Source organism: Sinohyriopsis cumingii, chromosome 8 (assembly GCF_028554795.1).
Source record: "Sinohyriopsis cumingii isolate HCF-2022 chromosome 8, ASM2855479v2, whole genome shotgun sequence".
Taxonomy (NCBI): domain Eukaryota; kingdom Metazoa; phylum Mollusca; class Bivalvia; order Unionida; family Unionidae; genus Sinohyriopsis; species Sinohyriopsis cumingii.
Genome location: NC_142968.1, coordinates 90,944,622 through 90,968,316, shown reverse-complemented (window position 1 = coordinate 90,968,316; position 23,695 = coordinate 90,944,622). Strand labels below are relative to the sequence as shown.

The window sequence follows — 23,695 nt, the reverse complement described above, 5'->3', positions numbered from 1 at the left end:
TACAACATCAAAAGAACTGTCAAATGCAAACTCAGGTAGTTGTAAGTCTCATGACTGTGGTATACGGTAGATGAGAGTTATTCCTATGCAGACAGGACTGACATGTCGAACTTCTTTGATGCTTTAAAGACAATCTACGGGACACACTAATCAGGAACATATCCAATACTGAGCGCTGACAGCACCAAGCTGCTCAATGAGAAAGAAACATACTTAAAATATGGACAGAACACTCCCGCAGATACTTAATCAACAGTCTTCTGACAATGAGGAGAACACTGATCGACTGCGCCAAGTGGAAATCAACATAGCAGTTACTGACCCTCCAAAACTGACTGCAGCTGTGGAAGCAATTGACCTGCTGTGAAATGGCAAAGCACCAAGAAAATATGCAATACAAGCAGAAGTCTACACAGCCGAAAGGTCACACTTGGCAGGAAACTCACTGCATTCTTCCAGACAATGTAGACTCAGAGAACTATACCCCAGAATATATAATCCACTTGTACAAGAGATAAATCAACATCTTTCTGTCAGTGGTCGGCACAATCCTTGCTAGAATTCTGCTGGATCGTCTTGTGCATCACATTGATCAAATGATCATGCTGAGAGTCATTGTGGATTCAGGAAAATACAAGGGACCACAGACATGGTGTTTGCAGCTTATCAACTGCCAGGAGAAATGTCAGGAACATAAATCGAACATATACACGAATTCATAGACATAACGAAGGCCTTTGACACAATCAGCCATGGAGACATTTGGAAAATCATGTCAACATTTGGTTGCCCAGAGAGATTATTCGTGACGATTCTGTAATTTAACGATTGCATGGTAACTTGTTTCGTGGACGACGGCGAGATGTCTTTAGCATTCCAATGGTCTCAAGCAAGAAGGCTGTGTGTTAATCCTCACCCTCTTCTCTATTATGATCTCTGTCATGCTTAGTGATGCCTTCCATTACTATGACACTGGAATCGACATCAGATGCCAGACTGACAACAATTTCTTTAATCTGGGGAGAGTATAGGCGAAGTTACTGTTCGTGATCTCCTGTTTTCTGAAGACTTTCCCCTGCATACCAAATCTGTCTCTGACACGCATCACGGTAGAGACCATTTCTCTTCAGCTTGTGACAATTTCGGTCTCACAATCATCATCAAGAAGACCGAGGTGATCGACCAACCCGATCCAGAAAAGTCTTATGTAGAACCTAAAATCACAGTAAATGGCTAAACCTTCGTAGCAGTGGACACATTGTCGTATCTCTGGAGCACAATGGCACGTACAGTATAATCACACCGATGATGAAACCAACGCCAGATATACTAAAGCAAGTACGGACTTTGATATACTATGTACAAATATGTGGGAGTGCAGAGGGATTGTGTACAAACGAAACTCAAGGTCTATAAAGCCAACGTGTTGCCGACCCTGTTGAATTCTTACGAAACCTGGAGAGCGCATGGACTCCATGTCAACAGGCGGAACCATTTTCACATGGACGGCTTGAGGAATCTGATGAGGAAAAGATGGCACGACAGGGTACCAGACACTGAGGGTGTCACAAGGGTAGGCATTCCAAGAACAGTCAGCTGATTAAATCTGTTAAGATTAGCATGCCATGTCACCAGGATGTCAGAAAGCGACTAACATAGAAGACTTTTTTTTTACGGCAAATTGAACAGGGGAAAGCGACTTCAGGGTCGTCAGAAGAAGCGTTTCAAAACCACCCTGAAGTCATCCTTGAATCACATCAACATTGACCCTGATACTTTGGAAGATTTCACACAGGAGCACTCCATCTGTCAGAATCATACTGAATGAAAAAATCTCCCACACACTCACGCCCACTCCGTTATTTAGAGACAAAATATACTGCCTTTACGTCGTGAACCTATATACACAAGAACTTCATTATGATTTGGTTAAGAACGATCAAGAAGCAGATTTTATACGAGAAGTGAAAATCAATAAGGTCCTACCAAATGATTTCAAAAGTGTTATATTCAGCGTACAGAACATACAGTAGTTTCCAATTCTGACAAAGGACCAGGTCTTTAGGTCAAGACAAACTAAAGTTTGCGAGGAGGTCAAAGAGGTTTTTATTTTGACAGATGTACCCCATTCCATTATGACGAATTATGTCTGGTATTTCACCTTGTCGTAAGCTTTTATCATGATGGACGATAAGTTCTTGTTTTTAAAGAGGCAAACGAGAGCCGTCCATAGTATAGAGACTGCTTAAAGTTTCCGCTCGCACCACAGGGATACATTTCTCAGGCTTGTTCTGCGAATTATTTGCCCTCGAGAACCTGCTAGATATGAGCCATGCGGAAATGTTGAACAATTCCGGGAAAGGATGAAACATCTGAATTCGTGGCTTCTACAGAAGTTGAGGATGGGCCAAAATCATCATGTGAACTTCGGCTGCAAAGCTACGTAGATGGTTTATCCATGACTTTTTAACAGCTTGAGGGAAGACATGAGGACGGACCAGAATGCTCTCCGATTCCTAAGTTTTCTGCAAAACTCTGATCAGAGGAGTTGAAGAGAATGTTCGTGCATTTGGACCGTTACAGATCCTGGTAAGAGCTTCCAATACTCAACATGTTAGATCCTGCATTTCATCTCTTCGCAAATAGATCCAAATATTAATCGAGATCAAGAGGCGCATATTCATCAATATACCAAAGAGTGATGAGATCATTCTGTTTGCTTTTGTTGGTTTCGTCGCAAAGATGGGTCTGCTAGGACTCATAGTCTGTCCGACAAGTGGCAGACGTTGATGATGATTTTGTTGATAATGACATAGCCTGAGAAAATTTCATACTAGATGTTAGAGATCTGGAAATTTGGTTTTCGTTGTCTGCTAATGTAATTTAGTACAATTTAGATGATGGAAAGAATGTTCACCTCCTTTCCAGGCAGTTCGCGTCAGTGAAGATAGTAATTTATTATTCTCAGAAGCTGAATCCTGAAGGAAATATCCGCCGGAAATTATACTGGCTTCTCCAATTTACCCAGATGAAAGACCTCACGTATCCCAACTCTCAGATCGTCTTATCCGATAAGCTAAGCTCTGGTTGCCACTAGGATAAAAACCACTTCTAATGGTTTCATAAACAGGCATCCCAAGATGCTGAGACCCGCTGTTGCAATCAGTTGTCCCAATATGCGATTAAATTCCCAGGCGCAGATGCGAATCTTTGGGAGAATAGAAGGCATTATCAAAATTATTTCAAGCATGTACTTGAAGGAGACAGACCATGTTCACCTTCATTTTCAACCGATACCCACGTGATAAAACGTTCAGATGGTGCAATAACGGTCTCGTCTTTGTTAACAAGCAATACAATGTGAAGTAATTACGAACAGCTACTTTTATGTCTTTATCTATAGTATAACGCTCCTGATGATTTTTGCAAAATCTTGTTCAGGTCGTTCAAATTCACGGACGTGATTGTTGCTCTAAAGTATTAATAAAATTCTGCCCATACTTCTCGTGAAGGTTCAGTGACTGAACTTTACACAGAACAGGGGTTCCTTTAATTAGTACACCTTATCCTTGAATACTAAATCTTCCTCCTTAATAACGTTCAGAAACGATCTCTGTGTCTGCATTCCAAACCACGATACCAAATGAAAAGTTTGAGAGAGTTATGATCTGTGACATACCGAAGCTTATCGTTGACCTTTAGCGCCAGTAAAAAGACTGGAGTAAAGTCCCGATGAATTTATGTTGGAGCAGTCCCATGCTTTTATAAGGAAAGTGTTGATTCATTCTGCAAGACGCCCACACTGTACAGTTCTTCTGGGACACCTGTAATGTTGAGCAATGTTTACCAAGTGGTAGGTACACATAAAATTTACGTAGGGTACCTAGAAGAATATGTATTAAGGAGTAAACGGGATGGCATATTTCTGTCTCTATAGCAGATGGATCAAGAAAAATGGAATGGAAGTGATGTCCCTGTTTTACATGCTTTAGAAGGTCCTTCTCTAAGGAACTGAGGACAAGGCCTTGGGTTGCTGGGCTCTTGAAGTTCGCCTTTTAGATGGCCTTTTAGCAATGTGATGATTTTGAAGCCGGCAAGAGTACACATGCATACAGGAATACTTTACCCTATTCCGGAACTAATTATCACATATCTGGATCTAGAATGTAGCCGTAGCCGCTGACAGATGTGAGCGTTACCTTGGGTTCTCGAACACAGAAGGAGTGGCACATACATCCACTGAGATGCATAACATGAGCCTGGCGAACGTCCGACACGGATGGTTAACTAGACTAGAAATCAGCCATATTGTAATAATCTAATCACTAGATTATCACAGTGTGTCGTGTCAGTAGTCTGAAGATGGAATCAGACATTCGAGACTGAATCTTCGCCATAACTGCTACCAGATTGGTAAGCAGTGACTGAGTTGAAGCTGAATGTTACTTGCAGTGTCCATGGTCCGAGCGTGGTACTGGATCATCATTGTAGCCAGTATTGGGTTGTTAAATCACAACCATCTATTCTGGAGCTATATATGGCAAAAGAAAGCAGTAGGTCCATTCACTGCACAAGGCTAGCACGGGTTTGTAATGGCATAGAGCCCATATGGACCAATGGCGGTCCTGTGACATTGGTCCATATGGCAGCAGACCGAAATAGGTCTAAAATGAAACTGGATTACTACTGGTCCGTCATGGAAGCCGTAAACCTATACTGGATAAAGATTATTCGCTCTTTGATTCCGGTGCCGGTATTATGGTGCCATGAAGGGTAGAATGGGGTATTCTATCACCGACAACAGTCTCTCACGGCACAATTAAAGTCGTACCTGAGCCAATAGTAATTGTAGGGAATTAATCGTTGAAACTGGTGTCGATGTTATGGTGACGTAACATGATATATTACCACCGTACCTGGCACAACCGAGGCCGTGTCAGTGCCGATATTGACTGGAACCTCTAATGCATCAAGATGGCATTTCTTCAACAGATACCGCCAAGATGACCTGTTTCATGAAAACTGGGCGGAGACTGAGCTATATGTAACGCTGGTGTTAATATAAACCCGTTGAATTTTCATTAGGATTGGTGACCTCTCCGCCTCAGAGTTTCTTTCATTAAAATGTTATTGACTAAGACAGTGTCGGGTGAAATACTGATGGCACCTTCAGCATTAATTGTGCATTTCATCGCTTTTTATCTAGCCAGGGTATACTGTTTCGCTAAAATAATTGCCCATACAGTTTCTTCCATCGTGCGCAAAAGTTCAAGTACAACCGGAATCGTATACAATATATTTCAGACGTTTAGCATGGTTATCTTTCACCAGGTTAAAGCGTTTGCATTCTGTGCGTGCCTGTTGTCCTGCCCATTGTGTTCGCACCTGTAATTATAGCGCAGAAAATGTACACACCCCTATGTGAGAAAACTCATAGAAATCGCTCCAAACTTGAAAAAGGATGCATTTAAAACGGTTTGAGAGGGCTCACAACAAGTGTTTCCTGGCAGGAGTAGAAGTACTAACTGTGGTACGAACGAGATTTATTGCCATCTACTTTGTCCAAACGTGGATCACCCTTAATCTGAGTCCCACTTTGCTAGGTATAGGGTATTTAGCACTTTTGCCTCTAAAACAAGTTTGGTGGCTGCATTTGCAAGGTAATGGTAGTACACCTAATGTGTTGATCTGGTAACATTTTTGAAGATGGAATATTAACAGGAAGCCGTATTTTTTGTAAAAACTAACTGTCCGAATATAGGTTATTAATTACTCAACTAGAATAGTACATATAACTAGCACCCCTCCCATATAATGAATTGAATTAGTTTGTTTTTCAGTATGTACGTACCCACCATGTCGAATCCTTGCGAAAGAAGAGGTGCAGAGGAAATACCTGGCCTGGAAGCAGCTCGAATGGTAAGGCCTGTTCGTGGGTCTCTCACTCTGGATGTTGTAATATTCATTGGACGAACAAATGGTGAGTCAAAGCTAGACACCTTTGTAAGATCGATGGTTTTCAAGGCATTCGTTGGACCCAGAGATTCACTTTTCAAGCCGGGAACATGTCTAGGCATTTTGGAATTAAATGTTATGGATGTATTTCTTTCAGAAATCGTTGCTGAATCTATTGTAATTGGGAAGGTTGATGGTTTAGAACTTATAATATGTGATTCTATCTCTCGTACCACAGACAGATTTGTACCAAATCGATCTGAACCCATGGGTGTCAATGAGCTATTATTTAAAATTTCAGAAAGCTTTATGCCTGTTCCTTCTTTGACCAAATGCCACATCGGGTCGCCACTACTTCCTTGTAAATTCAGATAGATATCATTTTCAACAGGTTTTGATACGGTTGCATCTAATGAATTGCCGTTGAAGCTTTGATCAGCGTTAATATTTGTCAAAGCAAGAAGCCGATCTTTTTCTGTTATGGGTTGTTTTGTTTCAACTGGTTTATCAAATTTAATTGTGGGGATAACATTTGGACTTGGAAAATCTGGCTGTGCTGTTTTTCCGTTCGTTTCACTTCCTAGCACAGACTTAACTGTTTCATCAATCAGATTGTTTTGGTTATTACTTGCTAATTGGCTAACTGTTTCAGAGTGTGATGAAACCACTGTTGGATCATTGGACATGTGCACGCCTCCAAATAATATTGGCACACCTGCGCTTTGTAATGTGGATAATCTAGTTGACCCATCAATATGTGTGACCTGATCTGTAATATTATCAAACATGTTTATTGTTGTTGAGTTCAGTGATGGAGCAGTGAACGGAGAAGTTTGGATTCTCAGAACATCTGCTTGTGCAGTTTTTACTTTATCGCTTGTGGAGCCAGCCGTTTGTTGTTTAAAATCAAGCCAACCCATTTCTTTGTACAGTTTGTTACTTTTCATTGGTTCTGGGATGGAACCACCAATTCGAATGTCGGCACAGTTCTGAAACTGTTCTTGAAGGCCACATCCAATACATTGTCTCCCATCAGGATTCACTCCCCAGCTGTTTCCTTTGAAATTATAAAAATGCATAAAAGTAATTGTTCATAAAATTAATAAAAAGCAAATATCTTCAACATTGATCTCTCCAAACTGAAAACTAATTTCAAAATGTTGCTGATTGTGAAGAAACTCTTTATTGTAATAAGAGAATATACTGAAGACTTTGTTTTTTTTAACAAACTAAACCATTTATTCAAATGACATTACAAAGGCTTATAAAACAGTAGGTAATATTAATGTTTGCAAGTGTGTTCTCCGATTGTAGAGCATTATCCAACATCTGAAAAAATTAATATTAGTTGTTTGTATTTTAAATGGGACAATGTTCACTAGAAAGATGATAAAATCGTAACACTCTTCTAAATCGTTCAATTTTTAATCCTGTACAAAAATAGAAAACATCAGATGCAGCGGACAAGAATCTTTTAAACGGGCAACAGAAACATTAAAAAATATGTTATATCTAAATTTAAATTGTACAATTTATTCTAGACAAATACTGTGGCCAAAGAAACGAAGATACAATGAACGAAGAAAGAAGTAATAATACTTTTTCTCGATATTAGACCAGACAAATTGCAAAGATTTTATGATTCAAAACGGTAAATGTTTTTCTTTCTACACACCTACCTACCTGAGCAAATTTAAATTGCTATTTTTTATCGATGAACAAAGTGTTCAATATATTTAAGTATTGTAGGATTTATTATAGCATTATATTAAATTTATGATATCATACATTTCAGTTGGCGACATGTTGTTTGTAGTACCTTAAACTCAATTATATTTGTTTCGACACTGAAACACAATTTGGCGTACAGGTACAATAATCTATATTTTGTGACATTCAGTCAGATGTATAAACGGTAGTTTTTGTAAAACCGTTGCTAATCATCAACGATCGCTTAAACACGTTTCAATTTTGATTGGTATTCAACCCATTTAACTTAAAAACAGACTAATTATTTGAAAAACATTGTAATTTACAATTCTTTAAAACGAGTATGGGGTTTTAGTCTCGACTTTTAGTTTTATCAGCTAAAGATTTTAAAAGCACAAAGACTAATTTCTGGATCATTTTCCTACACAAAGTTTAAGCAAGGCCTGAATTGCTGTCACTGAAAAATATACACTTTGCTCTGAGCAAATGTTTCATTGTGATCGACTGACCTTTTAAGTGTGTGATTAGGGAGACGGTTTAACTATATGGTGAAGAAAAAAGCACCAAACTTTTGTTGGAGGTATGTACATGCATATTAACAAAAGGAATCTGTCACAAGATATTTTGAAGACAGTATAATGGTAGAAACGAAACATCTTAGCTTCATTTAGAAAAGTACTTCACAGAACGTTGATTGAAAAATGCTCGTGGTAATTGTTTAATATATCCAGTTAAATATTAATGAATATTGAGTTTATTTATCATTCTTCAAGTTTTTATGTAATCCAGATTTACGGAATGTACCCCAAGTTGCTGTTGATTAGACAACTCATGCAAACTTATCCTGATCAGACTGTTCGTGCAGGCTTATAATGATTAAAGAACTTGTGCAGGCTTACAATGATTAAAGAACTCGTGCAGGCTTACAATGATTAAAGGACTCGTGCAGGTTTATCGTGACTAAAGGACTCGTGCAGCTTATCATGATTATACTATTCGCGCAGGCTTATCATGATTAGACAATTCTTGCAAGCTTATGATGGTTATACTATTCGCGAAGGCTAGTCATGATTCGACAATTCTTGCAAGCTTATCATAATTAAAGAATTCGTGCAGGCTAATCATGATTAGACAATTCATGCAAGCTTATCATGATTATACAATTCGCGCAGGCTAGTCATGATTAGACAATTCGTGCATGTTTATCATAATTAAAGAATTCGTGCAGGCTAATCATGGTTAGACAATTCGTGCAAGCTTATCATAAATAGATTATAAGTGCAGATTTATCATGATTAGACAATTCGTGCAAGCTTATCATAATTAGATTATAAGTGCAGATTTATCATGATTAGACAATTTGTGCAAGCTTATCATAATTAGATTATAAGTGTAGATTTATCATGATTAGACAATTCGTGCAAGCTTATCATAATTAGATTATAAGTGCAGATTTATCATGATTAGACAATTCGTGCAGGCTCATCATAATTAGACTATAAGTGCAGATTTATCATGATTAGACAATTCGTGCAGGCTCATCATAATTAGACTATAAGTGCAGATTTATCATGATTAGACAATTCGTGCAAGCTCATCATAATTAGATTATAAGTGCAGATTTATCATGATTAGAAAATTAGTGGATGGTTATCGTGATTAGAATCATCGTGCAGTCTTTATGATTATGTTATTACCGCTCCGGTGGCCTAATGGTTAGAGCGTCCGCCTCGGATGCGGGAGGTCGTGGGTTCGATCCCCGGCCGAGTCATACCAAAGACTTACAAAAATGGTACTAACTGCTGCCTTGCTTGGCGTTCAGCATTAAGAGGTTAGTGTTAGGACTGGTCGGCCTGGTGTCAGGATAATGTGACTGGGTGAAACATCATGCTACATGTCTGCGGCATGATGCCCCAGTGTTAGACATCACTATAAACTGCCACACTGCAGACATCGTAGCGTTATAACTGAAAAATTGTTAAAGCTACGTTAAAAATCAAAATCACATCACATCACATCACATGATTATGTTATTAGTGCAGGCTTATATGATTAAAATATTCATTAAAGCTTATGCTAAACTATTATGCTTTTGTTTTCCTTAATTCTTGATTGGTTGATCGATTTTTCATATTATATATTTCCAATAGATTCGTATCTGGTTCAAATATGCGTTTTTAAATGGAATCCAAACATTTATTTATTTAATTCAAATGTTAAACAAGCATATACTGTTACTAATTCAGCTCACCTGTGTAATATCGCCACTGTAATACACACCGTTCGCATGAGAAACCAGGTGGAATCGCAATGGTAAGATTGTAAACCCCATTTTCCGTAGGATAAAACCTCATAGGACTTCCATGGGTAAATCCCTCTTTAATGGGCAAGAGATTCCGGTTAAGACACTCCTGTGTCACTGGATTATTGTTTGCGGCGCAAATTCGAAACTCAAAGTAACCTTGTAAGTGCCCGGTGAGGTCCACCTTAACGTGGATGTCTTGGGTTTCGGCGGGATAGTATCTCCCAATGATTCCTGACCCATATTCGCCATTCAATTCATTGTCTTTTGGACCGTCATATGGGTCGCCACAAACTCCACACTTTCCATTCTGTTCTCGAATTTTCTGAAGAAAAATATGACGATGAGTTTAAGATGACAGCATATTTCTGTGAAACACAAATATGTCCTGGGCATTTAATTGCAGACTGAAATGTAAGCTTTTTCATTTCAAAAACCTCTTTTAGTGACAAAAGATTGGATATTCACAATTTCTGGAGAATTTCATGATTGTCAAAATAACTTATTAATGAGATATCAATTTTGCATCTGATATTTTGGGGACGAAAATGGTGGACATAATTAGCAATTTGAGTTAACCGCATTCGAGCACACTTTAAAATGATTATTCAAAGAACGGCTACAAATATAATTTTCTACTGAACTAAGTAAGAAAGACAATCGTGTTATCATTGTGTCACAATTTGCTAAAGTATATAGTAGATATAACTGCCAAAAATTTAGTTTGAGGCTGGACTAATTAGACGACATGCTGCATTGACGGTCATGTTGGACAATACTAATATCCATAAACGTTACATTTCCTCAAAACATACTCTAGTCGCATACACAAATTACTCAATGCATTTGTTTATTACTTTCTAAATTAGATCATTCATCAATATTAGTTGGAAAAGATTAATTGCTGGAAATCCCGATTACAAACAAATTACATGTCAAAGGTAGACGTATATAGTTGAAGGGATTGTTAGCCCATTTGCCAACTCATTCTTCGATGACAAGCAGTAATAAAACCAACGGATCCTAGAGTGGCTGGATACCACACAGCGACAAATTAGGAACTATCTCGGTGCCAATGAATTACTAAAATGTACATAATTAGTTAAGAACAAAATTATTAAGCGTGACATGTAAATCATGAAACAACAATGAATCATAACTACAAATGAACCAATGCAAGTCGAGGAATAACTGATTCCGTTGAAATCTATTTTACCAGTTTGTCGTCATACGAGACAATGAGGCATGATACGCTATTTTCGGCCTGATGCAAACAAATAAATTATAACATCGTGACAGTCAGAATATACTATATTATATACGACAATGTAAAATTCTAGCCTTTATCGTCCAATACATAATCGTTATTTATTTCTTTATTATACCAGTTGTCTAAAATTGTAAACCTGTTTAATTTGCGCCTTTTCAATTTCACGGTTCCCAGATGTTAATTTAATTTGCAACTAACCTATTTTTTTCTGATTTGTCCGTCATATACATTTGAAATTTTAAACGAAAGGCAAAGTTGCTGCTGCATAATTTCACGGACATATACCCCTCGTACATTATTAAGAAAGATTAAAAGAGTTAAATGAAGAAACAACATGTAATTTATTCCCGGGCCCCAGGTGGCTGAGTACTTTAATGTACATGCCTTTACAGATCACCTCTAAGCATGCGAGTTCGAGTCTCGGTTCGACCAATATGGGCATGTGAGAAAATTGCCAGGAGATTTCCGTGGATCCATGCTTCTTTCCGGGATCTTCCTCCGCGAACTGTACTGGCTCCCATGTATAGCCTATCATATGCTAAGAATGAAGTTAAACGCACAAAAAATTACAAAATATCGTAATATAATCGTCATTAAATTTCAGAGTCTCATTTCATAAATTCTAAAGTCAAACGAGATATAAAATACATCTTTCAGCATGTGGATCCGTTGTAGAACGCAGTGAGCCAAATATCAACCGCACAAGTGATAGTTTTAAAGTCTAATACTCGGATACAGCTTACAACCGTTGTCCAAGACATAAACAGTCCTGATTTCATGTGATAAGCCGTATGGCTACGTAATCTAAAACGTTCGCCTTTACCGATCACTGTCATCGCATCTCTGTCCACGTGAGTTCGAGTCTCGGGTTCTACCTATGTGAGAAAACTTACCAGTAGCTTCCCGTGGGTCGGGGGTTCTTACAGGGTTTTCCCGGGTTTTTCTTGCCCTTGTTATACTGGCCGCAACGTATAGCCTATCTTGCAATGAGAAATTGCATTAAACCCCCAAAACAACAACAATTACACAGTCATGGTTTCATGTGATGAAGGTAACAAGCCTTGCCCAAGACATAAGTAGTCATGATTTCCAGTGCTATGGCTTAAGACAATCACCCATAGTCTAAAGGATGAACAGTTTATGAAGTACCCCTTAGTTGTTTGGACAGTTTTATTTCTGCTGATGCTTTAGAGAAGAAGCAAAATCAGTCTGATTAAAATCAGATCTCCATTGTTCTACGTGAAGATCTGATATCGACCTCTTTTTTGGCACGAATATGAGTCTTAATATGAGATAGCAATGAATCCGAATATGAGTCTTAATATAAGATAGCAATGAATCCGACAACGATGGAGCTTAATAATATGTAGGGTCGTATCATAGAATAAGAATTGATTGTATGTTGACTGCTCCTGATAAAATGACGCAATGAATTTACTTAAATCAAACGCTGCAGAAGCCAAACTACAAAGAAATTTCCCGCAAAATCAAAATTATTAAAAAATTATTTTTGGCGAAATCGAGACTTTAATATCATTTTGTAAATAAAAATGTTTCGGCCATTGTCTCGTGGATACAATATAAGTTCTGTTTCGTATGTGATAGAAGTCTATTTTGTTCCCAAAGTTTTATTGACATGAAGAATATTGCACATAAATGTGATACATTAAATATTGTAACAGCATTGTGTTATGTATATTTAATTTCTATAAGTTTTTTTTCTTCCATTTCTTTATAATGTAAAATTGTATAGTCCAAAATCAGTGACAGTTTTTTAAACGTTTTTCACACTTTTCTGACTGAGGGATAAGTACTAGGATTGTTATCTTAAACTGAGGCAAGACCACTGTGTTTTGTTCCTTATTATAATTTTAGTAACAGAGCTTCTAATTAAAACAAAGATTTTATCTTGTAAACACTTGGAACCTTCTAGAATGGAATCTTTCACAAGGTAGTAACTTTCTTAGAAAATGCTAATTATGACCTAGGTCAGGCTGAGAAGTATACAGTCTTGCATACTGGGAGAAAAGTAGACCTACAATAACATAGGAAGCAGAAATCAGTCTTATTGTTGTGTATAGTATATCATTTGGGCTGGAATTTATTTATTTAAATTATTTATTCAGTGGAAATACAAAGTTTTCATCTAAAATAATATTCTTGGAGATAGAGACTTGCATTTATCGTGAAATTCAAACAAGGATATATTCTTGGATATTATTATTCGACAAAAGACTGCTGGCACATTACTTTTCAGGCCATCACAGGCACATCAACACTTTCAGCGTTGGATTTTTTTTGGATACTACTAAAGATTTTTTCAGAACTTTAATCTTTTGAATATGTGTTAAAATCCAGGATTAGTCGGGATTTAATTTGCAATACGGTAAATTATTTTTTTAAATAATTTTTAATTTTGTATTTTAGGGAAAAAAATTAATTGTTTGTTGAATTTTACAAAACTTGCTCGTTATTGCTCTTCTCTGTTACTTAGTCTAAGACCAAAGAGTGGTAACAATTACCATTACACAGACTTGAAATTAAATATTGCAACAGCATACATACAAGTGATACATTAATATTTTAACAGTTCTATAACTACATATACATGTGATACATTCACACTGTAACAGTATTGTAATGACGTGCATGCGAAACATTCATACTGTATCATTATTGCAATGACACATACATGTGACACATTCACACTGTAACAGTACTGTAATGACACGTACATGCGAAACATTCATACTGTATCATTATTGCAATGACACATACATGTGACACATTCACACTGTAACAGTATTGTAATGACATGTGCATGCGAAACATTCATACTGTAGCATTATTGCAATGACACATACATGTGACACATTCACACTGTAACAGTACTGTAATGACACGTACATGCGAAACATTCATACTGTATCATTATTGCAATGACACATACATGTGACACATTCACACTGTAACAGTATTGTAATGACATGTGCATGCGAAACATTCACACTGTAGCATTATTGCAATGACACATACATGTGACACATTCACACTGTAACAGTATTGTAATGACATGTGCATGCGAAACATTCATACTGTAGCATTATTGCAACGACACATACATGTGACACATTCACACTGTAACAGTACTGTAATGACACGTGCATGCGAAACATTCATACTGTAGCATTATTGCAACGACACATACATGTGACACATTCACACTGTAACAGTACTGTAATGACACGTACATGCGAAACATTCATACTGTATCATTATTGCAATGACACATACATGTGACACATTCACACTGTAACAGTACTGTAATGACACGTACATGCGAAACATTCATACTGTATCATTATTGCAATGACACATACATGTGACACATTCACACTGTAACAGTATTGTAATGACACGTGCATGCGAAACATTCATACTGTAGCATTATTGCAACGACACATACATGTGACACATTCACACTGTAACAGTACTGTAATGACACGTGCATGCGAAACATTCATACTGTAGCATTATTGCAACGACACATACATGTGACACATTCACACTGTAACAGTACTGTAATGACACGTGCATGCGAAACATTCATACTGTAGCATTATTGCAATGACACATACATGTGACACATTCACACTGTAACAGTACTGTAATGACACGTACATGCGAAACATTCATACTGTATCATTATTGCAATGACACATACATGTGACACATTCACACTGTAACAGTACTGTAATGACACGTACATGCGAAACATTCATACTGTATCATTATTGCAATGACACATACATGTGACACATTCACACTGTAACAGTATTGTAATGACATGTGCATGCGAAACATTCATACTGTAGCATTATTGCAACGACACATACATGTGACACATTCACACTGTAACAGTACTGTAATGACACGTGCATGCGAAACATTCATACTGTAGCATTATTGCAATGACACATACATGTGATACATTCATACTTTAACAGCATTGCACTGAAACATACATGTAATACATTCATATTGTAACAGTATTGCAATCACACATACCTATGACACATGAAATACTGTAAAAATATTGCAACCATATTTCATATAGACAGACAATGTAGGCGATTCTAAACAATTATTTTGTGTCACTGTTAGACAAAATATAAAAGCAAAGGAAAGAATATTAGAAATGAAAAATAAATATTATTGAGATACAGTTTTAGAAGTTAGCATACCATTATATATCAAAAACTGGCATTTCAACAGCAGAAATATCTAGACATGCATATATATTCTTTGACAAAATACACTCTAAGGGTATTCTTAAGAATTTTTATCACATTCCATCTTTTCTGTTGGATAATCTACGACTTTGGATTTTTTTCAAGTTCGACACAGTCTCTTCTGTAAAACAATCATTTCAACCTGTTTGGTGAGATTCTGAGTGTGAAAATAGCAAAAGTACCAAAAGGTGTTACGCAGTGTTAAAGTAACTCTTCAGTTAATCTTCAGTTGTATGGGTGTGCCAAAAATAAATCGAAATATGTTTGTAAAGTAAAGACAGAAAAATGTCAAGAGAAACAGAAGAACCTTTTTGTTTCTATGAGAGATAATCCACAGAAAGCTTGGTAAGAGTTTAGATCCTGTGGCAACAGGGCTTAGTTTAGCAAATCTAACATTTCTGACAGAGTGGTATAATTATTTTAAGAACCTACTACATACAGAAAAAGTCGTTGACAATAGTAATGACAAGTAGCCTCTTTAGAATGGACGCCATGCAGATTGTCATACTCTGAATGAACCTATACCTAAAGAGGAAGTTGTGCACATCATTCGTAGACTCAAGTCTGAAAACGCCAGATGTTTTACGACATAACATTTATAAGTGTAATATGCTTTTTATCACACCACTGTTAGTAGCACTTTTAGCTAAGTTTTTATCACTGACATTTTCCTCGTTCAAGGGTATTATATGACCATTACATAAAAATGCGATCCTAATATTTCAGGGGTATATAATTTATTAATTCTATGTGCAAGATCTTTATCTCTATTAAAAATAAGTATTTATACGAATGGGAAACTTTTATCCATTTTAAAAGCAGTGTACTTTAACTTGCAGACATGTATACAATCAAGTGAAGGCCAAACCGAACGCCTTGTATGCTGGGCACTAAACTAGGTTATGTTTTGAGTCCACTATTATTGTCTTTGTTTATTAACTATTTTATTCGATTGCTGAGATAATATTTTGGTAGAGATTATTTTACTTCAGAAAATGTCCCAGATCTGTTAGCACTTTCAACTGCTAATGATATAGCTAATTGCGCTAATACAGCGATAATATTGCAACAACAGTTACATGTAAAGGAACTTATTTATAGTACCATTTGAATGGAGGTTAACCTCGATAGGACAACAATAATTGCTTTTCGCCATGGAGGACCTTTCAAGAATTATGAAAAGTGTTCTTTTTTAAATGGGCACAAACTGGTACAGTTGTATTTTATAAATATATGGGTCTTGTATGTACAACCCAAATTATCCTGGACGACAGCTAAATCTGTTATGACTATCGTTTATAACCAAAGGCAATTTTGGTGTTTCTTTGTCGCTTAGATAACTTGAAAATATCAGACAATAATGTAAAGCCCATATTATCTCATGGTTCTGAAATTTTGAGCCATGCATATTCGGAATGTACTGAAAATGTTTAAAGCCGCTTCTGCAAATAATATATATGTATCTCACCAAAAATAATTAGGTTACTCTTTGTGAATGTGGCAGACCACAGTTGTATGCTAAATATTGGTGTAAATTGTTACATACCGATAAGAGCAGCTGCCCAGCAGAATACTACAAAATGTTTCAATCATTAGGTGATAACGGACGTGTTATGTGGGCATTACATGGGAGAAATTTATTATTTAGCTATGGATCTGGCTTTCTATGGATATCACAAGATGTTGGATATGTCAGCTTATTTGTAACAGCATTCTCTCAAAGAGGCAAGGATTTTATTAGTCAACACTGGCATGATAAAATCACGCAGTCATCAAAGTGACAGTATTATCAGAATTACAAAACATTATTAAGTGTTTAGAATTTTCTATCCATGGATTTAACTATTGTGTTCGTAATACTCTTATGAGATTCAGATGATCTAGTCATAAACATTCTATAGAGATTCGTAGATATGATGGTGTTATTCATTCATATTATTTGTGTAATTTTTGTCATCGTAGTAATTTGGCATTTGCAGAAAATAATGTGAGTAGTGAATGGGGTCACCCTAGGGACAATGGGAATTACCATTAAAAACACCCTTGGGTCACTCTGGGGACTATGTAAATTTAACATTAACCACCCTGGGTCACTCTAGGAACAATGGAAATTTAACATGGGCAAAAAAACCTGGGTCAATCTGGGGACAAGGGAATTTAACATTGGAGAAAGGAAATATCCATGCTAGGGACATTCTAGGGACAAAGGCATTCGAACAATGGAAATTTAACATGGGAGATATTGCTGGGTCACTCTAGGGACAATGGGAATTTAACATGGGGAATAGAGTTTGGGCTTGTCTAGGGACAAGGGGAATTGAACATGGGGAATAGAGTTTGGGCTTGTCTAGGGACAAGGGGAATTGAACATGGGGAATAGAGTTTGGGTCTGTCTAGGGACAAGGGGAATTGAACAGGGGAATAGATCGTGGGACTGTCTAGGGACAAGGGGAAATTGAACATGGGAATAAATCGTGGGACTGTCTAGCGTCAAGGGGAATTTAACATATAGAAATTGAACATGGTGGGTCTGTATAGCGTCAAGGGGAATTGAACATGGTGGGATTGTCTAGGAACAATGATGGTAGAGGGTCAAACACAACAGAGACAGAGACATACATACACTAGTACAAGCGTGAGATTTATATATAAAGCATTACCAAGACCTGAAATCTTGCTGGGGTGTTCAAAACTTTGCATAATTGTAATGATGCTATAAATAGCTATAATCAAGGAAATGCTCAACGACAAAATGGATATGACTAAAAGTAACGGTAAAATGACGAAATTGTCCCAGAATTTAAAGGAAAATAAACATATCCCCGAAAATTAAGTTACAATGGTTTAGACTAAAATGGATAAAATTAGTAACTACTTACAATATCAACTTGTGTGACGATCGTGGATAAACACCCATGTATCTATTTATAGCTATAATCAGCTAAAATTCCTATGAAATCCCACTATCTATTTATACTACAACTTGTGGGTTATTCCTTTGGAAAATCCCACTATCTTTTTATAGCCTCAGCTTGAGTGACGTTCCTGTTTATGAACTCTAGTACATATGTATAGCTACAACCTATGGAAATCCCCAAGTCCATATTTATAGTCTCGAAATTTCCAGCGTCAGTGACGTCACTGTACTGAACACTAGAGGATAAATGTCAACAGTGTTGCAAGTGGCTGACCTGAATACACGTTACTGCAGGTAGGTAGGTAGAGTGTATCTGATAGGGATAAAGTGAGTTTTATAGTGACAAACAGAGACCAATACACACACCCACACACACACAACGTACGCGCGCAGACATACGCACACACACACACACACACACACACAGAGGGAAGAGGAAAAAACAAACCCCAAATATACTATCAACACAGAAGAGAGATAATACAAACCCCAAATAAACTATCCACACAAACGTACGCGAACGCAAACAAACCCCAAATATACTATCCACACAAAGTCGCTCACGCATACAAACCCCAAATATGCTATCCACACTCGGGAGGAAGAAGAAAAAAACAACCAAATATACGATCTACACAACGTACGCGAACACACACACACAAACACACACACACACAGAGGGAAGAGGAAAAAACAAACCCTAAATATACTATCAACACAGAAGGGAGATAATACAAACCCCAAATAAACTATCCACACAAACGTACGCGAACGCATACAAAGCCCAAATTTACTATCAACACAGAAGGGAGATAATACAAACCCCAAATAAACTATCCACACAAACGTACGCGAACGCATACAAACCCCAAATATACTATCCACACAACGTCGCTAACACATACAAACCCCAAATATGCTATCCACACTCGGGAGGAAGAAGAAAAAAACAACCAAATATACGATCTACACAACGTACGCGAACACACACACACAAACACAAACACACACACACACACACATACACAGCGGGAAGAGGAGAAAACAAACCCCAAATATACTATCAACACAGAAGGGAGATAATACAAACCCCAAATAAACTATCCACACAAACGTACGCGAACGCATACAAAGCCCAAATATACTACCAACACAGAAGGGAGATAATACAAACCCCAAATAAACTATCCACACAAACGTACGCGAACGCATACAAACCCCAAATATACTATCCACACAACGTCGCTAACGCATACAAACCCCAAATATGCTATCCACACTCGGGAGGAAGAAGAAAAAAACAACCAAATATACGATCTGCACAACGTACGCGAACACACACACACACCCACACACACACACACACACACAGAGGGAAGAGGAAAAAACAAGCCCCAAATATACTATCAACACAGAAGGGAGATACGACAAACCCCAAATAAACTATCCACACAAACGTACGCGAACGCATACAAACCCCAAATATACTATCAACACAGAAGGGAGATAATACAAACCCCAAATAAACTATCCACACAAACGTACGCGAACGCATACAAACCCCAAATAAACTATCCACACAAACGTACGCGAACGCATACAAACCCCAAATATACTATCCACACAACGTCGCTAACGCATACAAACCCCAAATATGCTATCCACACTCGGGAGGAAGAAGAAAAAAACAACCATATATACGATCTACACAACGTACGCGAACACACACACACACACACACACACACACACACACACACACACACACAGAGGGAAGAGGAAAAAACAAACCCCAAATAAACTATTCACACAAACGTACGCGAACGCATACAAACCCCAAATATACTATCAACACAGAGTGAAGAAGAAAAAGTTTTTTGAAAGCACCTAAGCCCTCACCTGCAATGACCAACTCTGCCAAACACCTACACCCCACCCCACCCCACTCCCAACACTACAAAACCCATTTAACCCGTTATTTTATGGCATCAGTGTGTGACTTAGGAAACATCAAGACACAAAATGATGGATGAATAGACTGACTATTGTTTACCGACTTGCATGCCTAAAGAGCGTGCGTGAAGGAAAACATCCTTCCATTTCAATTCTAACTAAAACATGATCCAGAGGGATAGAGAGAGGTGAAAGAGCACAATTTCATAAAGTGTGAGTAAAAACAAAACACGCCATCCTTATTATACAATGTCAAGACCAAGAGACACTTACGTTTTCTTTCTGGTCTATTCTCTTTTAGAAGGTAGTATGAAATTTCACATCAGGGCCAACGCATCGGCTCACATTGTCAATTTTTCCATTTCCATGTCTTTACTGGCACAAGTTCTTCATCATCTTCAATTTCTTCTTCTTCTGAATCCCTCTTCTCTGTTTCGTCTTGTTTTTGTTTCTTCTCTTTTCTCGTAGGGCACTCTGAATTCCAGTGTCCTTTCTCCTGACAACGATATTAGGTATCTTGACTATTGTCTCTCTTTCTTAGACGAAGCAGGTATTCTGGAGACAAATACCCATTTACCTTTGCAGATATAGCAAACTTCATTAGCACTTACACACTTTCGTATGACTCTCATCAAATCAACGACCAAAAGAGTAAGTTTTGTTGCCACTTTCGTATGTGAATTATGCTTTCGTATGACTTTTAGCAAATATTTGACCAGCAGGTCGATCTGTGCTGACTCTTCCATCTTCTTGATCGTTTGAGAGCGGAATGAATACTCTGACGCTAAGACACTCTCCTTATATACAGGGACCTGCTGCGTAAGAAACCTAGTCAAATGTAATTTTGCAATAAGATGAAACGATTTCATTGAGGAAGTAAAAAGCAATGATGTACCGTATCGCCTCACACAAAACCTGAAGTGTTAGTTCAAATCCGTGTCAGCGATTTCGAAGACGACATAACTGGGCTTTAATCAATGCTCTCCAATTATGCCACAAAACCACGAGTCCTGATTCACGCCAAAATAAATTTCGTTCGGTCCATAAAAAATAGTATCACATCTGAGAAACGCATAAATGAACTTCCAGAAAACTGAGAACGACGGCTTACACCTACAACGTAAATGTATGAGTTCAAGTAGTGCGTAAAACTTAGTCAAATTAAATTTTTATAGTCAAGACGAAACGATCTCTTTTCGAACAAGAAAGCAGACACCAAGCGACAATGGCGATCCGTGTCACACAACACTTTTCAAAATGTGTATTATCAGAGGTTTGTTCTAGCGATCTGCACGGTTAAATTAAATGTTGATGTATTTTGCAATAAGACGGACACAATTTCCATGGGATCGCCCATGGTACGATTGTTCGTGCATTAGATCGCTTAGGTTATAAGATGACGGCCTCCTCTGACGACAGGCTTTCTCACAGGATAAGGTCTGCTTCTTCGGAAAAGAGAAGAAGAACTCTTTGGTGTCGATACAACTGTTGACAAAGCCTCTGTCAGGTTCATGCTGCTGCTGTTGCTGCTTTCTCTACTGTTTATGAAGTCTGTACTTCTCCATCCATTCTTCTTTCTCCTTCTTGAATTCCTCCTTGAAGAGCTCTTCTTTCATGTCTTCAGTGACTTTCAACATTATGATATTGTCTATCTCTTCAGGTCTCGGTATCAGACTTGTCATGACCCTATGCAAATTCACATAGGCTTCGTTCAACTTGGCTAATCTTGAGCACATCTTCGTAGGAAGATAAGTTAACAATGGATGGGCAGACTGGAGACTACCCCGTTTTTATTGTTAAAGCGCGGACGTGAAGGAAAACATTACTACACGGTTTTCGAGTCGAACCGTTCAAATAGTGTTATGGGAGGGATAGAGAGAAGTCAAAGAGCATGAATCAGGATTCCTATAGCCAAACAAACCACAAAGGCATTTTTTTCTTCAAAACACAACATTTTTTTTCAGAATCACTTAACACTAGCCAACAACTCTAACATTTTTTTAACAATAATCCAACCATATAACATCAAACATTTTTTCAAATACCAAACATTTTTTCAATTCACACTCTACTTTAAACAGGGCTGACAACGTTGTGAATGAAATTGTGATTTCCACTGTTGGAAGTCATTAGGCCATTGATGGACACTACGTTTCCTAGCTTGAGACAAAAGATAAGCATAATGGTCACAAAACCATCGATCTACTTTCACATCGTTTCTTGAAGAAGAACGAGGATCAAAATGAGTTACTAAATGTTCTAAGGAATAGCCCAGGCTGCGATGATGCAGAAAATACACACAGTACTGTCCGCACACCAAGGAATCTGTGCCTTGTAATTTCACATTATTGAATCGGGTGGTCTGAGCATTTCTTCTCATAAAGTCCATGATATCGTCTTCCAAAGGGGGCAATCCGTACGAATCAAAATATTTCACACATCCTTCTTGAGGAAAGTAAACGGCTACCCAGTGGGTTCCTGGGAGATGACTGTCGTCCGTGTTAATGACATAAGCTTGATGGTTTTGAGGTTTGCGATGAGGGAGTTCATCTTTAGCACAGACGACAGGATTCCAAGAAGCAGTGTACGAACTGTGGTTCAAAAGGTAATAAAGTTCTCAGGTATCCATTTTTTGTTTTTTTTTTTCTTCACAGGTAATGATAAGTCATCAATTCGATCCTGACTTTTTGCTTGAAAATGTCTGACAAGTAACCGTTTCTTCGCCTTGTCTCCCAACTCTGATCCAACAGAGCTTCGTTGCGGTGGATCTCTTGAGTTGTTAATGGAGGACAATGATGTTCACGCAAGCCTTTATACCACTGTTGTAACACGTCTTCTTCCGAGATGAGACTCCAAGCTTCGTCCAGATATTCGTCGAATTTTTCTTCTTGACTCAGCATTAGGCATTTATCGTGTTGAATTTGACTGGGATGATCGTTATGACATCCATAGCAATCTTTCTTGATCAATTCCTTAATTTTTTTCTGTCAAGACTATAGCATAACAGGAAATTAAATGTGATTCTTGTTCTGGCCATCTAGACTTCATCATGATGACTTCTTCGTCTTTGTCTTGGGGTTCTCCTTCCTCAGGATCTTCACATTCCATGTCCAAAGAATCCCTACTATATAAACATTGATAAAAGTCTTCCATGACTTCTAATAGTGTAGAATGACTTCTCTCAAACTGTTGGTTTATATCGTATTGTCAAATTCAGCATACAGGAGGACGTTCACCGTATTATCTGCACGTAAATTTTCTGCAAACTGAAATTCCACACGCATCTGGCCGGATTTT

At 37.7% G+C, this 23,695-nt stretch overlaps 1 protein-coding gene across 1 annotated transcript in view; it reads right to left on the bottom strand.

Annotated features, from left to right (window-relative positions):
• Positions 1-23,695, bottom strand: part of LOC149794132 (uncharacterized) — a 39,281-nt gene that overhangs the window by 3,256 nt on the left and 12,330 nt on the right. Inside the window, exons 2-3 of the mRNA XM_089968185.1 lie at positions 9,917-10,292; positions 5,852-7,012 (exon numbers count right to left, since the gene is read on the bottom strand). Of these exons, the coding sequence (XP_089824311.1) occupies positions 5,852-7,012; positions 9,917-10,292 (1,537 nt within the window). The remainder of the gene's footprint in view (positions 1-5,851; positions 7,013-9,916; positions 10,293-23,695) is intronic.